This window comes from Talpa europaea, assembly GCF_964194135.1.
Source record: "Talpa europaea genome assembly, chromosome: 10".
NCBI classification, from domain to species: domain Eukaryota; kingdom Metazoa; phylum Chordata; class Mammalia; order Eulipotyphla; family Talpidae; genus Talpa; species Talpa europaea.
In genome coordinates this window covers 26,122,711-26,146,908 of record NC_140077.1, presented here as the reverse complement: position 1 = coordinate 26,146,908, position 24,198 = coordinate 26,122,711, and the positions used below count along the sequence as shown (strand labels likewise).

The 24,198-nt window shown below is 38.1% G+C and overlaps 1 protein-coding gene across 1 annotated transcript in view; it reads left to right on the top strand.

The window, feature by feature from the left end:
• KIF11 (kinesin family member 11) overlaps positions 1-18,772 on the top strand; it is a gene marked incomplete at both ends in the record, with an annotated part of 36,628 nt that extends 17,856 nt beyond the window's left edge. The window contains 11 exons of the mRNA XM_084244896.1: positions 165-353; positions 1,035-1,242; positions 4,414-4,586; positions 5,992-6,117; positions 6,616-6,774; positions 7,163-7,269; positions 10,522-10,801; positions 13,296-13,518; positions 14,491-14,642; positions 15,580-15,696; positions 18,641-18,772. Of these exons, the coding sequence (XP_084101022.1) occupies positions 165-353; positions 1,035-1,242; positions 4,414-4,586; positions 5,992-6,117; positions 6,616-6,774; positions 7,163-7,269; positions 10,522-10,801; positions 13,296-13,518; positions 14,491-14,642; positions 15,580-15,696; positions 18,641-18,772 (1,866 nt within the window). The remainder of the gene's footprint in view (positions 1-164; positions 354-1,034; positions 1,243-4,413; positions 4,587-5,991; positions 6,118-6,615; positions 6,775-7,162; positions 7,270-10,521; positions 10,802-13,295; positions 13,519-14,490; positions 14,643-15,579; positions 15,697-18,640) is intronic.
• Positions 18,773-24,198: the final 5,426 nt, after the last annotated feature.

The window sequence follows — 24,198 nt, the reverse complement described above, 5'->3', positions numbered from 1 at the left end:
CAGACACCATAGAAAATGTGTTAATCTACCTGAGAGCTTGTTACAACTTTTTCTTGAAAATAATTCATTTGGTTTATAAGATGATGATATGAACTGGCCAGGTGTTTTACCAACCAGTTTAACTTTTTTTAAATAAAAAAAAAAGTTTAATGTTTTATATTTAGGTTACAGAATTATTTATGGATAATAAAAGTGAACTTGACCAGTGTAAATCTGACCTGCAAAGTAAAACACAGGAACTTGAAACTACTCAGAAGCATTTACAGGAAACCAAATTAGAACTTGTTAAGGAAGAATATATCACCTCAGCTTTGGAAAGCACTGAGGAGAAACTTCATGATGCTGCCAGCAGGGTTTGTCCTTTATTTTAATTTGTACTTGCATTAAGGAAATTAGAGAATGAGTAGAAGTAACTTTCTTTGCTTAAGCATTAATTTTGAAATTCTGTTTATTCATCCCAAATGATATTTCTGTCAATTTGAAAATGTTATTTTACTAGTTCATTTAAATTCTCCTCACTGGAGAAGCTGACTTATGACAACACTATTCCACTTATATTCAAAGCTTATGACAAGAACTTTTGAAAATAGAACATGATTTTAATATACTTCATAGACATTTAGAGTAATGATGTTGTAACCGCTTTTTCCCCCCATGGTGATTGTAATTAATCAGTCATCAAGAATTTTGCAACATCTAATGATGGAAGATATTGCGAGTGTTTAATGTTTTATTCAGTTTACTTTTGAGGAAATATTGGCACATAATGGGAAAAAATTATGGGGGAGAATAATTATAGTAACATGTTTCAAAAAATCAGTTTTTCTTGCCTAGATGAGTAGGGATGCGGTGGTTATTCCTTGCCCAGATGGCTATGGGATTAAAACATTCCTGGGTAACCGAATAAATTAACATGAGTTGAAAAATTTCTTCAGATTACAATGACTAAAACCTCTATTCAGAAGAAAACATTATGTAGCACAGATTTTTTTTAGAATGCTCTTGTCATATCCATTTATCAACCTTTTTTTTAGTTGCTTAACACAGTTGAAGAAACTACAAAAGATGTATCTGGTCTCCATTCCAAACTGGATCGTAAGAAGGCAGTTGAACAGCACAATGCAGAAGTGCAGGATGTTTTTGGCAAAAACCTGAATAGTCTATTCAGTAGTATGGAAGAATTAATTAAGGATGGCACTTCAAAGCAAAAGGCAATGCTAGATGTTCACAAGACCTTGTATGGTAAGTTCAAGCATTACTAATTATTATAGGCATTGTATGTTTAATGTGAAACTAATTTCAAAACGGATGATTTAATATGTTGTTTTTTTTGTTTTTTGTTTGTTTTTTGTGGGACCCTCGTCGGTGGCCTAGGAACAAACCGGCACTGCAGAGGCTGTGCCTCACAGCCCAGCGCTCAACCGCTGCGCCACCAGGGGAGGCCCTGATTTTAATATCGGTTTTTTTTTTTATAAATTTTATTTTTATATTCCCCATACAATTGCAACCCCCTTATTTTAACCCCAATCCCTCCCCTCCCCGCCCCCCACCCCTCATAGAGTGTCTCTGGTTCGTAGTTTTTTGTTGGTTTTGATTTTCACTTTCTTATAGTTATTCATTTTCCTGGTCCCTTATTTAAGTTTTCTAGATTCCTGCTATGAGTGAGACCATCCGGTATTTTTCTTTTTCTTTCTGGCTTACTTCACTGAGCATGATCCCTTCCAGCGCCATCCATGTTGCTGCAAATTGCATGTGTTTATCTTTTTTGAATGCTGAGTAGTATTCCATGGTGTATATGTACCACATCTTGATCCAGTCATCTATTTTTGGGCATTTGGGTTGTTTCCAAAGCTTAGCTATTGTAAACAGTGCTGCTATAAACATAGGGGTGCAAGTGCTCTTTGGAACTGATGTTTCTGTGTCCTTTGGGTAAATACCTAGGAGTGGAATTGCTGGATCATATGGAAGCTCTATCTTTAGTAGGTTGAGGAATCTCCACACAGCTCTCCATAGTGGTTGGACCAATTTGCACTCCCACCAGCAGTGCAGGAGAGTTCCTTTTTCTCCACAACCTCGCCAACATTTGTTGTTGCTAGTTTTTTTAAAATGTGCCATTCTCACTGGTGTAAGATGGTATCTCATGGTAGTTTTGATTTGCATTTCCCTGATTGTAAGTGACGTTGAACATTTTTTCATATGCCTGGTGGCCATTTGTAGTAGTTCTTTGGAGAAGTTTCTTTTTAGCTCTTCTGCCCATTTTTTGACTGGATTATTTTCTTTGTTTTTGTTGAGTCTAATCAGCTCTTTGTAGATTTTTGTGATCAGTCCTTTATCATTAGTGTTGGGTGCAAAAATTTTCTCCCAGTCGGTGGGGTTTCTCTTTGTTTTTGTTATTGTCTCTTTTGCTGTGCAGAAGCTCTTTAATTTGATGTAGTCCCAGCTGTTGCTCTTTGCCTTCACTATCACTGCTTTGGGTGATGTGTCTATAAAGATGTCTTTGATGTGCATATCATGTAGTGTTTCGCCTATATTTCCTTCTATGTATTTTATGGTTTCAGGTCTTATGTCTAGTTCTTTAATCCATTTTGAGTTGGTTTTTGTGTATGGTGTGAGGTGGTAGTCAAGCTTCATTCTTTTGCATGTAGCGACCCAGTTTTCCCAGCACCATTTATTGAACAAACTTTCTGTGCTCCAATGCATATTCTTTGCTCCTTTGTCAAAGATTAGTTGACCATAAATCTGTGGGTTTATTTCTGGATTTTCTATTCGATTCCATTGGTCTGTGTGTCTGTTCTTTTCCAATGCCATGCAGTTTTGATGATTATGGCTCTGTAGTATAGTTTGAAGTCTGGGAGTGTGATGCCTATCTTAACGAACTTAGGTGACATTGTCACTAGTTACCCTCCCATGCCCATACTGTCTGTTCCAACTAGAACTGCCTTTGAATTAAAAGAAGTAAAGGAGCTTATATTCAATAAGCAATAAGTGTGTAGGCTTTAGAAGTAAAAATCTGCTACACCCCTGACTCTGCCTCATTTTTAATAGATACTACTACTATTAAATTTTTAGATTTTTTTCTCTAGAAATTTTTTGTGCATCTCTTTCTGCAATTTTTTTTGAGAATATGTATTTTGAATGGTTTCCATATTCTCTGAATAAATGTATCATTTTTAACTATAGCCATTTTTTTCATTTAGAAAAAAGATACTATGATATTTTATTAGATTATTAGATATTCCATTATGAAAGTTTTACCCTTATGGAATTTAGAAATGTAGAAATGTAAAAATAATTTATAAATCACCCAGATTCTAGTCACTCTAAGTCAACTATAAATTTTATCAATTTTGTGACCTCTTTTACCCACTGTAATACTTTGTATTCCTTTTACTTATTAAAGATTAACGTTAGAATATTCTAAATTTTTGTTTACTAGGGATTATAGTTGTCGGTTATAAATACCCACAAATGTCAAGTATTTACAGAATATTATAGAACATGTATGTGTATGTGTGTGTGTGTGTGTATATATATATAAAAAATGTAGGGAGCCAATTTATTTTAATCTTGCTTATTACTAAAATTTCTACAAAGATATTATTTTGCCAGCCTCTTGGTTTTTCTAGGTGCATTTAAATATATTTATGTTCAACATCACTTGTAATCAGGGAAATGCAAATCAAAACTACCATGAGATACCATCTTACACCAGTGAGAATGGCACATATTAAAAAAACTAGCAACAACAAATGTTGGCGAGGTTGTGGAGAAAAAGGAACTCTCCTGCACTGTTGGTGGGAGTGCAAACTGGTCCAACCACTATGGAGAGCTGTGTGGAGATTTCTTGACCTACTAAAGATAGAGCTTCCATATGATCCAGCAATTCCACTCCTAGGTATTTACCCAAAGGACACAGAAACATCAATTCCAAAGAGCACCTGCACACCTATGTTTATAGCAGCACTGTTTACAATAGCTAAGCTTTGGAAACAGCCCAAATGCCCAAAAATAGATGACTGGATCAAGAAGATGTGGTACATATATACCATGGAATATTACTCAGCATTCAAAAAAGATAAACACATGCAATTTGCAGCAACATGGATGGTGCTGGAAGGGATCATGCTCAGTGAAATAAGCCAAAAAGAAAAAGAAAAATACCGGATGGTCTCACTCATAGCAGAAATCTAGAAAACTTAAATAAGGGACCAGGAAAATGAATAACTATAAGAAAGTGAAAATCAAAATCAACAAAAAACTATGAACCAGAGACACTTTTCGGGGTGTGGGGTGCGGGAGGGGAGGGATTGGGGTCAGAATGGGGGGGTTGCAATTGTATGGGGAATATAAAAATAAAATTTATTATTAAAAATATATATATTTATGTTAAAATTTACCTTTTTGTGTGTGTAGGTAACCTTCTATCATCCAGTGTCTCTGCATTAGACACCATTACTAGGACTGCACTTGGATCTTTCACATCTATTCCAGAAAATGTGTCTACACATGTTTCTCAGCTTTCTAATACGATATTGAAAGAACAATCGTTGGCAGCAGAGAGTAAAACTATACTTCAGACATTAATTGTTAGTAAATCTTTTAAAGTATTTTTGAAGGGGAACGTTTGATAAATCTTCAAAAACAACTAACTGCTTTTCTTTCATCTTGAGCTTTATTAGACACAGTGATAAACAGCACTTTAAGAGAGTACATTTCTATTTTTAAAGGGAAATCTCTGCACTATTTTATTTATCGAGGAGATTAATTTCCAAATGCGTGTTACCTTTGAGACTTTTTCCATTTATATTTATGACATTTAAAGTAGCAGCTATTAAATCTTAAGATAACTGGAAAGTTAGGTTTAACTCAAGGTGAATTCAAGGGACCCATGACGTGGAGGGTCGTGAAATCACCCAAGGGTCCTGACCCAACTAGAAGAGGATATTAGGTGGTTATATTTGGTGGTTAATTTTAAAACTACAGTAATACATAAAGTGGTGTGCACGAAAAATTATGTAATTAAGTAGTTACAGAATTCTAGGACTACATAATAATTTGTGGGATCAGATTTGTGTGGCCAAGCCCTTCTGGAACTTAAGTGGAATAACCAGTGCCTCAGTGCAAGGCGCATAGGTCAGATCCTCCCCCCCTCACCCCCAGCTTCTATAATAGTTCCTAACCTATACTGCATTCTTAACAACTTTTTAAAAAGATTTATTTTTATTTACTTATGCATATAAGAGCTGGGGTATAGGCCAGAGGTACAGGATTGGGGGATTGTGTGTGAGAGGATTCACCAGAGACAGAGTGGAGAGCAGAACAGGCATATCTACTGAGATACACTGCTGAGGGGAGCAGCGGGCAAGATGGAAGAGGTCTGCTACACCATATGAGTTAACTCCTTGGCCGGGGATCAAACTCATGCTGCAGTAGCTGGAAATAGCTTGATAGCACTGAGACTTTAGCCCCTACACCACCAGGGAGGCCCACATTCTCAACTTTAAATGTACGTTGGCAAGAACAAGAATCTGACAAGTCTTCAAGGTATACAATAGATTATATGTTGTCAAGTCCTCAAAGTGAAAACCTTTAGGCCAAAGCCTGTCTTTGTAGGCTGTTTGGTCTCCTCAGCCTTCTTGACTAGTAACCTAAACTTGAAATTTGTTTTATTAAAATGTAGGGTTGTAATGCTGAAGCCTTATCAATTGTATATTATTTTCCCCTCTTCTGAATTTTTCTGACTTTTGTTTCATTGGACTGTTATGAATCTATTATACACTAACTGACCATTTTCTTAGTTATTAATGGTGGGATAAATGAGTTATGCTGAATATAAACCCTATTATCAAATTGACTCTATAAACTAAAGAAAATGTGCACTTAAAGAAAATGTGCACTTAACTTTAATATGTGTTTGGTTATTTAGGATATTTAACCAACCATGTTTATGGAAGTGAAAATATTCTTTAAGACTTTCTTTTTTTAAACCAGAATGAACTCAAGACAGAACTTCTAAGTTCACTGGAAACAATTTTATCTCCCGCGGTGGTGTCTATACTGAAAATCAATAATCAACTAAAGCATATCTTTAAGACTTCATTGACAGTGACTGATAAGGTAACAAATGTTCTTAATATCTGAAAATCAAATTTTTTAAGAAAGAAGGTCTATCAGTGGCCACACCTGGAGATACATCTATATGCACAACCCAAGGGTTATGAAAAAAAAAAAACTAGAAGAGGGAGGGGTTATGGTGCTCTCTATAATTGATGTGGTCAGTAGAGTCATGACCAAGAAAAATGAGAGATGAACATCAAGATAAATATTAAATACACATGGTAGCTTACACTGACTGTCATGCTGTCAGATGGTGGAGAAAGATATGTATGTAGATGTCTACATGCTTGCATGCATGCTTGCTTAAATTGCATAAAATATCTTTGGAAGTATTAAAAATGGTAGCAGTCTTCTCTAGGAATGGGGTTGGTGCTTGGGTTCTTGGAATTGGAGCAGGAAAGGGACTTTACTCTGCATACTATTTTCTATCTTTTCTGTTTTGTATATTAAAATTTTTTTTAATTTCATTAAGATGAAACCAATCTTTTTTCTTCAAAGATAGAAGATCAGAAAAAGGAAATGGATGGCTTTCTCAGTACATTGTGTAATAATCTACATGAACTACAAGAAAATACAATTTCTTCCTTGACTAAATCACAGGAGCAGTGTGAAAACTTAACTGAACACCTGAAGTCAATAAAGAAAATCCATTCACAGGTATTTTATTTAGCTGATTTGGATATTGTAAAAAGAAACTTTTATAATCTTTAACTTGATTATCCTTGTTATACAATCTCAATGCTATATAACTGAGAATCCTCAAAGTACCATAACCACTATTGGTTATAGCTGTAAATATGTAAAAAAATTGAGAATGCTTTTCTAGATTAGTTAACATTTGAAACATTGCTACATATAGATCCCTATACTAAAGTACAGTAAGATAATACGATTGTTTCCTCAAACCAACATGAAAGATGAAGTTGGATAACCATACCTTTAGGACTACAATGAGAATAAAATGATCCTCACTTGGGAAAATGTCAATTTAGAAAAAAGTTCAAATACCATAATTTTAATCTCTTCTCCCATACCTTCCTTCCAGGAACTTTGCCAGTTAATTAATCTTTGGACAGAGAGATTCTGTGCTTTGGAGGAAAAGTGTGAAAATATCCAGAAACCACTTATTACTATCCAAGGCAATACAGAGCTGTAAGCTGTTTTTAAATTCTCTTTTAACTTTTCTGTGTGAAACTTTCAGAAGAGAAAGCTTCAAAGAGTATTTGATTTCTCATATTAATCTAATTTCTTAGTTAACATTTTACTATGTTTGCTTTATCTTTCTCACTCACTCTCCCCTTCTGTAATATTTTTCATAATTTTATTTTCTGAACTGTGAATAACTTAGTCATAATGCCCACTTTTCCCTAAATATTTCAGTGTATATTTTCTAAAATCAAAGATGCTTTCTTATATAACCATCATACAGTTATTTCAAATGAGAAAATTAAAACTGATAACCACTATCTGATATATAGACCTAATTAAAATTTTGCCGATTGTCTCACTAATGTTCTTTTTTTCCTTTTTAAAAATCTATTTATTTATGCACACAAGTCATTAAGAACTGGGATGTAGGCCAGAGGTGTGGGGGTGAGAGGATTCACCAGAGGCAGAGGGAGGAGCAGAACAGGCAGATTTATTGAAATACACTGCTGAGGGGAACAGCAGGTGAGGGAAGGGAGGTTTGCTGCGCCATGTGGGTCAGCTCCCTGGCCGATCGAATTTACGCTCTAGTGGCTGCGGACAGCCTCATTAAGTGTTGAGACTTAACCCCTTCCACCACCAGGGAGGCCCAATAATAAACTGTTTATTTTTAACTTAATTCACCTTCAAGTAATTTGCTGTTTCATGTGTAATGAAAGGATCTTACAGTGGTATGCTTTTTAGTTCTCCTTCCCATCTCATACGTATTTTCATAAACTTTACTTTTCTATATACTGTATACATCCTAAGTACATTGGTTACTTTATGCTACTTTGATTGCTTTATGTATTTTTCTTTTTTAATACAACTAGAAACTTTTAAATTACAAATATGGCTCCATTATATTTCTGTTGAACTTGGCTGCTTTAGAATTCTAGCTATCACCTGGTTTACTGCCTAATTGCTACATCTGTTTTTCGATCCTGTTGATCCTATTCATTATATCATTTTCCTTTCCAAATTCTTTCTAGATTTTGAATTCAGAGAGTTTTTGGACTTTTTATTCCTACATCTAGAATTAAGGTTTCCTGGCTGCTTCCATATTTTGAACTTTTTTTTAAATAGAGGCATGTTTATTTATTTATTTATTATATTTGTTTGTTTGTTTTGTTTATACAAGCACTGGGTACAGTCAGAAGCGCGGGAGGGTGAGAGAATTCACCAGAGCCAGAGCGGGGAGCAGAGCAGGCAGAAGGACTGAAGTACACTGCTGAGGGGAGCAGCGGGTGGCAGGAGAGGTCTGCGCACCATGTGGGATCCTCCTCCGGTGGCCGGGGAGCAGCCGGGGATCGAACCGGCGCCGCAGAGGCCGCGGGCAGCTTCGCAACCCAGCGCTCAACCGCTGCGCCACCGGGAAGGCCCTGCTTCCATATTTTGAAGGGAATATTCGAGTTAGGTAGAAATAAGAAGGGAATTATACTATACTTTCTTAAAGCCTATATAAACTATTTTTCTTGTCTTCCTAACATTTATTGTCCATATCAATGTTTATCAAAGTATGATCCAGGGACTCTGTATCAGTCACCCAGGAATTGATGCCAGTTGTATACTTGGTGAAGTTCGAGATTCACTGTCTTTAGTATTTATTGTTTTGTTTTATAGTCATTAACAAATCTCATCATCTTACTAGGTTGTAAGTTTCTAGAAAGGATAGATTTGTGTTGATATTCACCATGCTTACTCCTTAAATTTCTTATCCCTTTTCAGTCTTTGCTACTTAATTTGTAGGTGTACTTCATTTTTAACACAATTACTTGGTTTATTCACACGTGTGCCATCTAATGGTGACACAGAGTAACTCTCATTCCTCAAGTTTTAACTCTGGCCCTCTGAGATGACTTTGAATATTATCATAAGGAACCTTTCTGAGAGAGAAGGAAGTCATTAATGAATTTAAAATATATATTCTAACTGACAGTTTTATATCGTGTTTATGTTACAGTGTACTTTGTGTGCTATATGTATAGTTTTTCACAGCTCAGTATAACTTTATAATTATTACAAGGCTTTCTGATTTATGTCATAGACAATGAAAAACTGCTTAAGAATAGAATGGCTTGACAATTTAGAGAACAGGCTAGAGGATGTAAGAGATGCCTTTGAGTAACATAATAATTTAGGGTCTCCCTGGTGAAGTAGGAGTTAAGGTCAGCATTATCAACCTATTGGCAGCTACTGCCACAAGAGTTCGATCCCCGGGCAGGGAGCTGACCCATATGGCACAGCAGACCTCTCCTGTCTCGCTGGTGAAAACAAATCTTTTTTTTTTTAAGATTTATTTATTTATATAAGCAATGGGTACATTCAGAAGCGCGGGAGGGTGAGAGAATTCACCAGAGCCAGAGCGGGGAGCAGAGCAGGCAGAAGGACCGAAGCACACCGCTGAGGGGAGCAGCGGGCAGCAGGAGAGGTCTGTGCGCCATGTGAGACCCTCCTTCGGTGGCCGAGGAGCAGCCGGGGATCAAATCAGCGTTGCAGAGGCTGCAGGCAACTTCGCAACCCAGCGCTCAACTGCTGCGCCACTGGGGAGGCCCAAACAAATCTTTTTTTAAAAGTAACATAATTTAGTAGGAGGAATAAAACATCTAAGTAGATTTAATTTTAATAATCATACAGTTATCGCTCTAAGAAGTACAAGAAAAAGCATTATATCTGGAAGAGGACTATGAAAAAGTTTTACGAAAAAGAAACATTTAAGAGGTCATTTGAGGGCCTCCCCTGGTGGCACAGCGGTTGAGCGCTGGGCTGCAAAGCTTCCCGCAGCCTCTACAGCGCCGGTTCAATCCCTGCCACCGGCAAGGGCTCACATGGCACTACAGACCTCTCCTGCCACACCTGCTGCTCCCCTCAGCAGTGTATTTCGTCGGTCTGCCTGCTCTGTTCCCCCGCTCTGGCTCTGGTGAATTCTCTTACCCTCCTGTGCTTCTGACTGTACCCAGTGCTTTTTTATATATATATATAAATAAACAAACAAACAAACAAACAGAATAGGTCATTTGACAGCAGATGTGATGTCAGTTTGCTGTGAAAATACACTGACACAGCATTCATTCTCAGTGTAGAAGATTAACACCATATACTCTGGAGCCAGGCTGCCTGGGTTCAAACATGCCACTTTATAAGTTGTGTGATCTTGGACAAGTTACCTATACTTTGAATCTTGGTTTTCCATTTTAACAATGTAATTTTCCTTTTTAGGAAATGTAAGAATATAATCAGCAAAACAGCTTCTTACAATACAAAATTTTGTGCTGATTGTGATGATGTGTCACGTGAACTCAAACATTTTAACCAAGAAGGTACAAAATTGGTTGAAGAGTCTGTGAATCACTGTGATAAACTCAACAGCAACCTTGAAATAATAACTCAAGAGACTGAACAGCGATGTGAGACTCTGAACATGAATACACTTTGTTTTTCTGAGCAGTGGGTATCTTGTTTAAATAAAAGGGAAGAGGAACTTCAGAACTTACTGCAGGTAATGACTTTTGTAATAACTTTCTTATAATTGGAACCAATTCTGCAGGAGAATAGTGATAATAAGATGCCTAAAATATTCCTGGCTAAGAACTGATTTCAAAACAAATGATTTTTTTTTTAAAGGTTTATTTATTTATGCATACAAGAACTGGGGTGCAGGCCAGAGATGTGGGGGGTGAGAGGATTCACCAGAGACAGAGTGGGGAACAGAACAGGCAGAATGACCGAAATACACTGCTGGAGGGAGCAGCAGGCGAGACAGGAGAGGTCTGCTTTGCCATGTGGTTTCTCCCTGGCTGGCTGGGGATCGAACTCGTGCTGCAGAAGTGCAGAGGCTGCGGATCGCTTCATAGTGCGGTGCTTAAACCCTTGCGCCACCAGGGAGACCAAAACAAATGATATTTTAAAATATAATGAGTGATTAAATCTTAAAGAATTAAGAGTTAGTTTGTTTATGTATGATGTTATTTCACTATATGTGTCTTAGATCTCAAAGTTAACATTTGTCTAATCTAGCCTCTATCTATTGGATTTTGGACTATCTATCATGGACATTGATGTGTTGATATCGTCAGTGAAGAGCACCCTGTCTTATGATATATGATATCTTCTATTTATATGTTTTTTACTTTAGTTACATTCAAAGTTGCTATTGCAGGTTAAGTATTTAAGATATTGTTCTGGTTGCTCAAAAGATATTGATTGGTCTGTGGCTTGCTTGTACATAACACTTGCATGAATGCTTTGTGGCTTGGTTTTTCTTTATTGTGCAATAAGAGGATTTTACTAACATTCTCAGGAACCAGGTAAAAGAGTTTAAGTAGATAAGTTACTTTCAATAAAAGGCACCAGCTCATGGAGAAATAGCTGATTTCAGGTTTGAAGCAGGAAATGAATAGGATAAGCTAGAGATCATGTCATTAGCAAGTATAGAAGTTTTTACAGATAAATGGGGTTGTATCAAAAAGACATAATAGCCAACTTGATGATATTTCCCCTGTTTTAAGGTGGTAAAATTTTAGCATCAAAAAGCGTAATTGCTATAATAGATTAAAATACAGCAAATATATGCAAACACACCCATAAAAATTTTCATGGGCCTTTGGATTATCTAGAGAAGCAGTTAATTATTCTGAAAATTGGTAAATAAAGGGAAACAATTGAACATCCCATTTGTCTTTCCCACAGGTATTCCTTCTTGGTTTAGTAGGGTAGTGAATGAAAAGTTTCATAGAAGAATCTTAGCTAATAAAATAAAGAAGAATTGATAAAACAACACCATTTTGTTTTATATTCCCTAATGAAGGTTTTGTGTCCCCTAGAATGCCCTGTTGATAGTAACGACTATATACACCATTTGATCAAAAGCTGATAGGGAACATTAAAATTAATAACATGATCATACCTAACCCATTGATAAATCTTTTTTTTTTTTTAATAGAAAGGAACTTTATTTTTTATTTATTTATTTATTTATTTTTAATAGAGGCATGCTTTATTTATTTGTTTGCTGGTTTGTTTATACATGCACTGGGTACAGTCAGAAGCGCGGGAGGGTGAGAGAATTCACCAGAGCCAGAACGGGGAGCAGAGCAGGCAGAAGGACCAAAGTACACTGCTGAGGGGAGCAGCGGGCAGCAGGAGAGGTCTGCGTGCCATGTGGGACCCTCCTCCGGTGGCCGGGGAGCAGCCGGGGATCGAACCGGCGCCGCAGGGGCCGCGGGCAGCTTCGCAACCCAGCGCTCAACCGCTGCGCCACCGGGGAGGCCCACCCATTGATAAATCTTAACACAAGAATCACAACATATATTTTCAGCACCACATATGAAATATTCTTGCCCAGAAAACACTGACTTAGATCAAGCCTCTGGATTTAACTGATTTGCAGATAATATAGAGGACAGATGAACATATAAGCCTATAGATCAAAAGAGGTAAAACTAGATGACCTTAAGTTCTAATTTCCTCAGAGCAGTCCTTATTTATATCTGTTGTGCTGGGGTAATTATTAAGAATGGCTCCTTTCTTTCATAAAAATGTTCCAGTTTGGATAAATAAATATAGTCACCTATTTAAAGACATCTCAACCAAATCAAACAAACCAATTGTGAAAAACATTTGAGAAAATTGGTAAAATTTGAACACTGACTAGTATTTCATATAAAAAAATCAACATTAAATTTTATGTGAGAGTGGTATTTAAAAATCTCTTAACTTTTAGAGATGTATGCTGAAATAAATGAATGAAATAATACAGAATTTGCTTTAAAATAATCCTGAATGGGGAGGAAGAGTAAGTGACCAGTCTGTTTGAGCTATATTCTATGTGTCAGTAAATGGATACAGAGGGGCTTTATAATATACTATTCTCTCAACTTTTGCAGGTATTTTTCAAACATGGAAAATTTCAGGGTAAAGTGGAATATGCTATATTGAATAAAACACCAACAAGTTTAACTTTAATGATGAAAACCCACTTGTATCATTCACAGATTGTAAACCAAGATTGTGAGACTTCATGTTCAAAGATTAATGAAAAATTAAGTGAACATAAAGCAGCTCATGAGAATCAACATAGTGTTTTTCTTGGTCGGATAACTATTGATGAAAAAAATACAATGGCACAAAGTCTAGAACTTGATGAGAACATAAAAATTGGTTTGACTACGCTTAATTGCTTTCTGCAGCAAGAATTGAAACTAGATACCCCAACAGGTACATTACAAGGGAAATTAAGAATTGGGGTGTAGGCCAGAGGTGTGGGGGGTGAGAGGGTCCACCAGCAACAGAGTAGGGAGCAGAACAGGTGAATCTACTGAAATACACTGCTGAGGGGAAATACACGGGCAAGACAGAAGAGGTCTGCTGCGCCATGTGGGTTAGCTACCTGGCTGGGATCAAACTCAGACCGCAGTGACTGGTGATAGCTTGATAGTGCTGAGACTTAATCCCTGCACCACCAAGGAGACCCCTAAAATTTTTTTTTTTTAAAGATTACCCAAAAAATCATGGAGTGAATTTTATGTTTAGTAAATTACACTTCAAAGCTGTTTTATTTATTTATTTTTTAAAGATTTTTTTTTTTTATTGATGCATACAAGAACTGGGGTACAGGCCAGAGGTGCAGAGGATGAGAGTATTCACCAGAGACAGAATAGAGAACAGAACAGGCAGATTGACTGAAATACACTGCCGAGGGGAGCAGTGGGCAAGTCAGGAGAGGTCTGCTGTGCTAAGTGGGTAGCTCCCTGGTTGGGGATTGAACTCGTGCTGCAGTGGCTTCTGATTGCTTTATAGGTTGCGTCTTAACCCCTTGTGCCACCAGGGAGGCCCAAAGCTGTTAATTTTTAAAGCACTTATTTATAAAAGGATTTGGTGCTAAAGAATGTTGGTTTATTTATTTATTGTCTACTTTCCAGTGAAGTTAGGTTGTTTTACCTCAGAGATGGAAATTTTGTGTTTTGGGGGTGGGTTTGGAAAAAATTGACTCTATTTAAGATCAATTCTTAAGCTGAGAAATATTAATTCATACAGGTAATATATACCTGATTGATAAGACTGATTCCCATGGGTGGCAATGGTTATATGACAAGGACTCAGTGCGAAGTATAAGTTCTAGCATTAAGAACAGAAAGTCTTGTTCATATCCACCCATTAATTTTTCCTTCTATGTAATGTCCACTAAAGGTACAACACCACAAAGGAAAAATTATTTATACCCATCAACATTAGTGAGAACCCAACCACGTGAACAGCTCCTTGAACAGTTGAAAAGGAAACAGCCTGAGCTTTTAAAGATGTTAAACTGTTCAGAAAACAATAAAGAAGAGACCTGTCAGGTAAGAGTTAAAGCATAATTTTAGAACTCTCCCATAAATTCTTTTTTTAAAGATTTATTTATTCATGCATACAAGATCTGGGGTATAGGCCAGAGATGCGGGGGGTGAGAGGATTCACCAGAGACATAGTAGGGAACAGAAAAGGGGGACTGACTGAAATACACTGCTGAGGGGAGCAGCGGGCGAGATAGGAGAGGTCTGCTTCACCATGTGTGGTGCTCTCTGGCTGGCCAGGGATCGAACTCATGCTACAGAGGCTGTGGATTGCTTCACAGTGCAGTGCGTAACCCCTTGTGCCACCAGGGAGGACCCTCTCCCATAAATTCTTGATGTCATTAACTTTATGTGAAGAACTTTATTCTTTGCCTTTGAATCCTGTCCTGTGTTTCATTAGTAATAATTGCCTGATCCTTAAAATGGTTTCTTTGAATCATTTTTTATTATTAATCTAATAGGTAATAGCTAGTGTTTATGTTGTGTATGTTATGTGCAAGACACTATTTTTAAACACTTTGCATACATACTTAGTAAATTCTGAGGTGGGTCATAATACTATCCCCATTTTACATATTAAAACTAAGAATTATCTTGTCACAAGGATGGAGTTGGAATTAGAACCTAGACAATCAAGCTCTGTAGTCTATTCTCTTAATTATAGTAATTATAGAAGAGATGGGAAATCAAAATATTGCAAAGAAGAAAATAAAAAATAATCTAATCCCATTCTGAGATAATGACTTTTAACATTCTAGTATAGGTACTTCTGTTCTACATTAAAACATTATGGATTGTTCTCACTATTTTGTAGACTTGCTACAAATTTTGTTGAGGCTTAACTTTTCTAGAATGGGCATTGTTATTTTCAAAGAAGAAAACTGCTTTTTGTGAGGATTTTTAAATCCTTGGGCTTAATCACTAATCCAGCTTCTTATTTTAGGTTTTGGATGAAGAAAAGACAGATCTGGGGAATACCGCTGAAGAACACCCAAGTCAAGAGACATCTGTAGATACCAGTATGGATTGTCCATCAAGTGGTGGAGTTCCATTTTTCCAGGTATCTGATTATTTCCTATCAGATAATCATTCCACATCAGATGTAAGTCCATGGATTGCTGTTCATTATAAAGGCATTACTCTGGAAATAGAACAGCAAACAATTTTCTGTCATTTCTTTGTAATGACTTGTTAACTTTACCAGTTTAAATTATTTACACAAATGTTGATCATTGGGTTTTCTGTAAGGTAAATAGAGGCAAAATTTGACTTAATCACCATCCTCAGCTGGTAATCTTCAACTCCTATCAATATCCCCTTTCTATATCCTGCATACCAGAATGGACACTAAGAGGTGCATTTTACTCTTTGCAGTTCTGACATGGAAGTCTTGGGATCTTCTCCCTGCCCATAGGCAGACTCTGTAGGCTAGGCAGTTTAAAAAAGATTGCAAAACCAAAGACCTCTCGGATTCTATTAGTGATTTCACTTTGCCAGGAGCTCTTCTTTTGTTGACTTATTCCCCCATGTTTCCTGAATTTATTTTTTGCCTGCCTTGATCCTGTTATTAAATCCTGTGACCTCTCCCACTCCCCCCCCCCTTTTTTTTTAAAGATTTATTTATTTATTTATACAAGCACTGGGTACAGTCAGAAGAGCAGGAGGGTGAGAGAATTCACCAGAGCCAGAGCGGGGAGCAGAGCAGGCAGAAGGACCGAAGTACACTGCTGAGGGGAGCAGCGGGTGGCAGGAGAGGTCTGCGCGCCATGTGGGACCCTCCTCTGGTGGCCGGGGAGCAGCCGGGGATCGAACTGGTGCTGCAGAAGCTGCATGCAGCTTCGCAGCCCAGCGCTCAACCGCTGCGCCACTGGGGAGGCCCCCACTTCCCTTTTGTACACTGTTGGGAATATGGTACTATAAATACTATAAACTGCCTAGCATTTTTCCCTCTTTTGAAGACATGAGCCTATATAGTCTGTGCAGTGAAGATTTCCTTACGCAGGCCATTGATAGCTACATTTTATAGTCAAGGTGCTTCTTATGATAGGCAAATGCATGTATGTGTCTTTAACAGATTGGCAGGTCTTTCCACTCAGGTCTAAAGATTCACTGTCTCTGATTTATATATTTATTTTTTAAAAGATTTATTTATGCATACAAGAACTGGGGTGTAGGCCAGAGGTGCGGTGTGTGAGAGGATTCACCAGAGACAGAGTAGGGAACAGAACAGACAGATTTACTGAAATACACTGCTGAGGGAAGCAGCGGGAGAGGCTGCTGCACCATGTGGGTCACCTTCCTGGCCGGGGGTTGAACTCGTGCTGCAGTGGTTGCAGATAGCTTCATAGTGCTGCATCTTTTTTTTTTTTTTTTTTAAAGATTTATTTATTCATTCATTTTTTTTATTCATTTATTTAATTATACAAGCACTGGGTACAGTCAGAAGCGCGGGAGGGTGAGAGAATTCACCAGAGCCAGAGCGGGGAGCAGAGCAGGCAGAAGGACCGAAGTACACTGCTGAGGGGAGCAGCGGGCGGCAGGAGAGGTCTGCGCACCATGTGGGACCCTCCTCCGGTGGCCAGGGAGCAGCTGGGGATCGAACCGGCGCTGCAGAGGCTGCGGGCAACTTCGCAACCCAGCGCTCAACCGCTGCGCCACCGGGGAGGCCCCATAGTGCTGCATCTTAATCCCTTGCACCACTAGGAAGGTCCACTGTCTCTGATTTAAATAGTCATACTTTTTCTCAGATTCTATTAAATTTTACCCCCTGATTTTTCCTAGCTTTTGCTTTATTGTGTACTGTTAGAGACTTCTATATTTGTTTTCATTTTTCATCCATCTCCTGTCCTCTTTTAAGGTAAGAAAAGGTAGAAAGATAAGAAAACAAAATCTTAGTAACTTTGTAATCCATGATTGGAAATTTTTTATTATTTATTTATGCATACAAGAACTGAGATGTAGGCCAGAGGTGCAGAGGATGGGGTGGGGGGAGCAGAGGATTCACCAGAGACAGAGTGAGGAGCAGAACAGGTGGATCTACTGAAATATACTGCTGAAGGGAGCAACAGGCAAAACAGGAGAGGTGTGTCAGCTCCCTGGCCAGGGATCGAACTGAGCTCTTGTTGCACTGGCTGGTGATAGCTTGATAGTGCTGAGACTTGAACCCCTGCGCCACCAACGAAGCCCTTTTAGGCATCTTAGAGGCTAAACTTAGTGACTCAGTTGTAGCTAAGAAGTCCCTGTAATACCAGAAAGCATTTGGGATTGGTTTTTAGATTATCAACTGAAATCCAGATATTATTTTTTCCTTCATAACAGTCTGATAAAATTTTTCTGAATTTAAAACTCCAAAGTTGATTTATGATTTATGATTAAAACTCCAAAGTCTCAGCATTAATGACTGAATCTGTGATGAAGTTTTTAAAATAAAAGAAAATTAAAGCAGCTACGTGTGAGAGGTAGCCCATATATCAAATTATCTGCTTAAATAAGTAATGCCCTTTTTGCATGATAGCAAATCTTTGTTTCCCTAGAACAGGGTTTCTTGATATTTGGGCTTGATACTCCTTTGCTGTGGTGGCCTATTCTGTGTATTACATGATGTGTAGCAGCATCCCTGGCTTCTACCCACTAGAAGTACCCTCTAGTTTCATTAGTACCCTCTAGTTATAACAACCAAAAATTTTTCCATATGTTACCGAATGTTTCTTGGGGGCCCAAAATTTCTTCCTGTTGAGAACCAGTAAAATCTGTAATCATACCTTGGAAAATCATACAGAAAATTAGTATTTCTTTTATCCCACTTCTTCTATTAGTGATTAAATGAAGGCATTCATCTGTACTTGCCAAACCAGTTGTTGGCTCTTATGCCTTGTTGAGCCTATTCTGAAGTTTTTTACACTCAATTTTTTTACTATAACCCAGAGAACTTTGAAAATAGAATATAGCTAATATGTATCTAATGTTACTTTATATTGATTTAATTTCTTCTCTTAAATCTACAGCGTAAAAAATCACATGGAAAAGACAAAGAAAACAGAGGTGTCAATCCAGTGGAGAGGTCTAAAGTAGAAGAAACTACAGAACAATCTGTCACAAGGAGCAGATTACCTCTGCGAGCCCAGCTCAATCTTTAGTTAATTTGAGGATCGGTACTTTCATTTTTTTAAGAAAAATAAAAACTGTAACCTCAGAATTTGAGCCTGTGTATAGATTTTAAATGAATAGAATATATCGAGGCAATTCTATCAATTTAGTTGTGTTTAATATGTCTACCCATTTTTCTGTCAAACCTTTAGTTCACTGTATTAAGTTTAATTTGGCATTTACATTGAGTAAATATGCATTTCTAGCTTTTGTAAAATAGCCTTTCATAACAAATGAAAACTATTTTTCTTGTATATTATTAAGTAGCAGATAATATAGAAGCTGCAGTGTTCTTCCAGACTTGACCTTATGTGGGTAAATATTACCAATACTTGTCCTCAGGAAGGATCATCTCCTGTCTTTTCTTGCTGTGATTGAATTATGCCTATACTTGCTGCTGCCTTTTCTAGACTTTCCCATTCTGCCTTTTCAGCTCATTTTCTCCTTTTTGACACCAAACCATTTGTAGAGCTATAAAATAGTATCCATTCTTATTATTAGAATTTACCTAGAAATCTGTAACATTTCTGTGATTATCTTTAAAGTTCACTGTCAACAATAACAGAACCCCAATAGTTACCCTTCATTCAATATTTTAAATTTGTTTCCCCCATATGTAAAAACATTGTATTCCTTTTAGAGGCCTAACACATTATTCACTCCTCCCCCACAAAGAGTTGATAAAAAGCCAAGTTACCTAGAATATGAATGGCTATTATGGGAGAACTACCTAAAGCTCTGCTTAACAACTATTGGCTCCATTTTAAGGCCTGTGTCTTGAGTAGAAAGTTAGTAATTTTTAGACTTTTGAAGATATTATGACTATAACTTATATACTTTGTCTGATGAAACTTTTTTCTTTGTATATAATAAAGTGAGTTTATTTTTCTCCATTGAAATCTTAAACCTTAAAATGGTGCTTACAGTTTAATCCAAAAGCCAAATTTCTGAAAGTTGAGATGTTTCAGCATGAAGAACTAGAACACTTAGAAGGAATATATATATATACAAAGAATAAATTTTATGTCCACATCAAGTTTGGTGTATAAATTTAGAAATATTAAACTTTTATAGCTATGTAAAAACTAAACCCTATTGAAATATTACAAAATGTGCTACTTCGAGGACCTCTATTTACCTTGCAGAAATATTATCTTAATAAAACATAATTTCTTGGCAAAATCAGATGTCAACATAAGCTGTGTATAATATCAGAAAATAAATCACCCTTGGTAAAATCTGTGATTAATAAATTTGGTTTCTGCATTAATTTGCTTGCCCCATTATCTGGCAGTGGTTATGGCTATAGGATTAAGCAACTTGTATTACAATTCCTAAAATAAACTTCTATACAGGTACTTCAAACTAAACATCCCTGGCTTTCATTTGGATTCCATAGAGCTGCACATTTTAGTTTAAGATTAGTGGGAAACGACTATCCTTTACAGGACCTGAAGTCCACCTTTAAGTCATCATTCACTGTGATAAGATTTATCTAGGAACGCTAATACAACTAGTTTAACTGCATGACAGGTGCAAACACAAGTATTTGGAGAATTTTCACATCCATAGCCTTTAAATTAGCCCTATAAGTTTTCATATACAATGTCAAGCACTCTGAAAATAGCTATCAGCAAAAATGGCAGAGTAGATAACTTCAATGACCCATTCCTCCACAGACACAAAAAACATTCAGAAACAATTTGAACTCTGGAGAAAACATATTTTCAGCAGTTAGCAAATGTTAAATCAAGGAAAAAACCTTAAAAACTAGGAAAGTTTTGTGGTATTTCACTTGCCCTTGCTCTATTCCCCTCCCTAGTTCCGTGGTGGTCTTGAAGACAGATGGCAACTTGTGTACTCAGCATGGACCGCCCCCTCCCCAGTCTCCCATCCCCGTTCCCTGGTTCTGAGGGAGCAGAGGTCTTTTTTTGTTTGTTTGTTTGTTTTTGTTTATACATGCACTGGGTACAGTCAGAAGCGCAGGAGGGTGAGAGAATTCACCAGAGCCAGAGCGGGGAGCAGAGCAGGCAGAGAGACCAAAATACACTGCTGAGGGGAGCAGCGGGCGCCATGTGGGACCCTCCTCCGGTGGCTGGGGAGTAGCTGGGGATTGAACCGGCGCTGCAGAGGCCACGGGCAGCTTCGCAACCCAGCGCTCAACCACTGCGCCACCTGGGAGGCCCGATTTAATAGGTTTTTTTGTTTGTTTGTTTGTTTGTTTTGATGATTTGAAAGATTTAATGCATTTTTTTTTTTAATAGAAGCATGCTTTATTTATTTGTTTGCTGGTTTGCTTGTTTGTTTTGTTTATACATGCACTGGGTACAGTCAGAAGCGCGGGAGGGTGAGAGAATTCACCAGAGCCAGAGCGGGGAGCAGAGCAGGCAGAAGGACCGAAGTACACTGCTGAGGGGAGCAGCGGGCGGCAGGAGAGGTCTGCGCGCCATGTGGGACCCTCCTCCGGTGGCCGGGGAGCAGCCGGGGATCGAACCGGCGCCGCAGAGGCCGCGGAGCAGCTTCGCAACCCAGCGCTCAACCGCTGCGCCACCGGGGAGGCCCTATAATGCATTTTTTTAAGTAATAAATTTTATTTTTATATTCCCCATACAATTGCAACCCCCCCATTCTGACCCCAATCCTTCCCCTCCTGCCTTCCACCCCCCAAAAAGTGTCTCTGGTTCATAGTTTGTTGTTGATTTTGATTTTCACTTATTCATTTTCCTGGTCCCTTATTTAAGTTTTCTAGATTCCTGCTATGAGTGAGACCATCCGGTATTTTTCTTTTTCTTTCTGGCTTATTTCGCTGAGCATGATCCCTTCCAGTGCCATCCATGTTGCTGCAAATTGAGGGAGCAGAGGTCTTAATCTTAACCTTTCGTTCATCTAAATTGGAATTCAACCAGGGTGGAAAAATGGCAGACGTTTCTCGAAAATACTATAAGGCAAATGAATAAATCACACTCACTGGGAGGCAAAAGGTAATAGTTGAGGCCTAAAGCCCAGAGAAAAAGTAGAGGAGACAATATCTTAAGGAAATTAAATCAAAATTATCAGTGAGAAAGTCATGTCCATGGCAAGTTGCATGCTCAGAAAAGACCACTGAAGAGCCAACTCTTTCACTGCTGACTACTTTGTGTTCCCTGCTCACTGATCTCTGCCTAGTGCAAGCAGTAAATGAAGTCTAAGATATATTTAAAATGACCTACCTGCGCATTGAAGATGTGTTGCAATAGCCAGTGTGTAATATGGGGAATTTTTTTACTCCTTTATTTTTGGCCATTGGTACACAAGGAAATCTACCAACACTAGCTGAACAAAAGCAAAAGGAAAACTTCAGAGACTGGTACGCCAAAGAAGAGAGACTTTACAAAACATTAGTTTAGACGTCAGTCACTAAACAATTAACTACAGCCCACAGTAAGGAACAAAACACTGAGGAGTGAAGAATCTGATTTCAAAGTTATCACATTATTACATTCCAAAAATTATCACAATGATCAAAATGTTTTAAACAAAATAAGCATACAAAGGAAGTGGCCCATTCACAGAAGAAATTAATGTCATCCCCAAGGAAGCACAAATGTTGGACTTACAAAGACTTAAATCAATTGTCTCAAATTTGCTCATAGAACCAAGATTAAGAACAATGTGAACAAATAAAGAATACTGATAAACTAAAAAAGAGCCGTACAAATTTGAAGCTGAAAGTGTATTTGAAATAAAAAAGTGTTTCAATAGCAGATGTGAGCAGATAGTAGAAAGGTTTGGTGTACTTGAAGGTAAATAGAAATTTTCCAATCTGAGGAGCAGAAAGAAAGAATGAAAGAAATATAAATAGAGCTTAAAAGACCTATGTAACTTAATGACGCATACAGCATTTGCATAGAAGGAATACCAGAAGGGGAGGAAAGGAAAGGGAAGAAAGAATGTTTGAAGAAATGGTCAAAACCTCAAATTTGTCAAAAATAATTGAATCTGCACATCCCAGAAGTTCAAATCCAAATAGAATAAACCCAGAGAAATCCAAAAGATACACTATAATCAAACTGTTGAAGCTGAAGGCACTTTTTTTTTAAAGGCTACTGGCTTTATTTTTTTGAATTTTTATTTTTTTAAAGATTTTATTTATTTATTTATACAAGCACTGGGTACAGTCAGAAGCAGGGGAGGGTGAGAGAATTCACCAGAGCCAGAGCGGGGAGCAGAGCAGGCAGAAGGACCGAAGTACACTGCTGAGGGGAGCAGCGGGCGGCAGGAGAGGTGAGAGGTCTGCGCGCCATGTGGGACCCTCTTGAAAGCAGTAAGAGTGTAACCTTCTGTGGAATTCCTAGCCCCCCTTATTCTCGGGCATATTGTCTTGGTACCCAGAGTTCCTGCTTGTCAGCTAGGTATAGGGTTGTGCAGGGAGCCTCTCACCAAGGGCAAAAGTCCTGGTATGAGGAACATACTTGGAAACCAGTATCTGCCACGCATGCACACTCCCTATGTACTTACCCCACCTTTGTACTCAACGCAAATAAATACAAGGCTGCCTTTGGATGGGGGCTGCACATACTTCTGGTGCAGCCCCCCTAGGCTTCTCATTGCTCCACATGGACTTTGAGTCATCTTTCCCTCTTCCAGCGCAGATTCAACACTGCCACCCCACAGGCAATAACCTTCAAGGACATGCAAATCAAAATCACAACGAGGTAACCATGGCCTATCCACAAAGATACTAAACAGAAAAATAAGTGTTGGTGAAGATGTTTCAACGGAAACCCTCAAACACTGCTGGTGGGAATATAAAATGGTTCCATCCACTGCAGAGTTTGGTGGTTCCTGAAAAAAGTTAAACATAAAGTTATATGACCCAGCAATTCTACTTCCAGGTATCCTAAAAGAAAACACTCAAAACATGCACAAATGTTCAGAGCAGCACATTGCACAAAATAGTATAACAAAATAGTATAAACAACCTAAATACACATCAACATATAAATGAACAAAAAGGTTTATACATTAAATAGATTATTTCTGGGCCTCCCCGGTGGCGCAGTGGTTGAGCGCTGGGTTGCGAAGCTGCCCGCAGCCTCTGCAGCGCCGGTTCAATCCCCGGCTGCTCCCCGGCCATCAGAGGAGGGTCCCACATGGCGCGCAGACCTCTCCTGCCGCCCGCTGCTCCCCTCAGCAGTGTGCTTCGGTCCTTCTGCCTGCTCTGCTCCCTGCTCTGGCTCTGGTGAATTCTCTCACCCTCCCGCGCTTCTGACTGTACCGTGTTTGTATGAATAAATAAATAAATAAATCTTTAAAAAAAATAGATTATTTCTCAGCCATAAAAATAAAGTACTTTCATATGCTAATTTGTGGATGAACCTTGAAGATATGCTAAGTGGGAAATGCCAGATGCAAATGTTCATGTATGATTTCATTT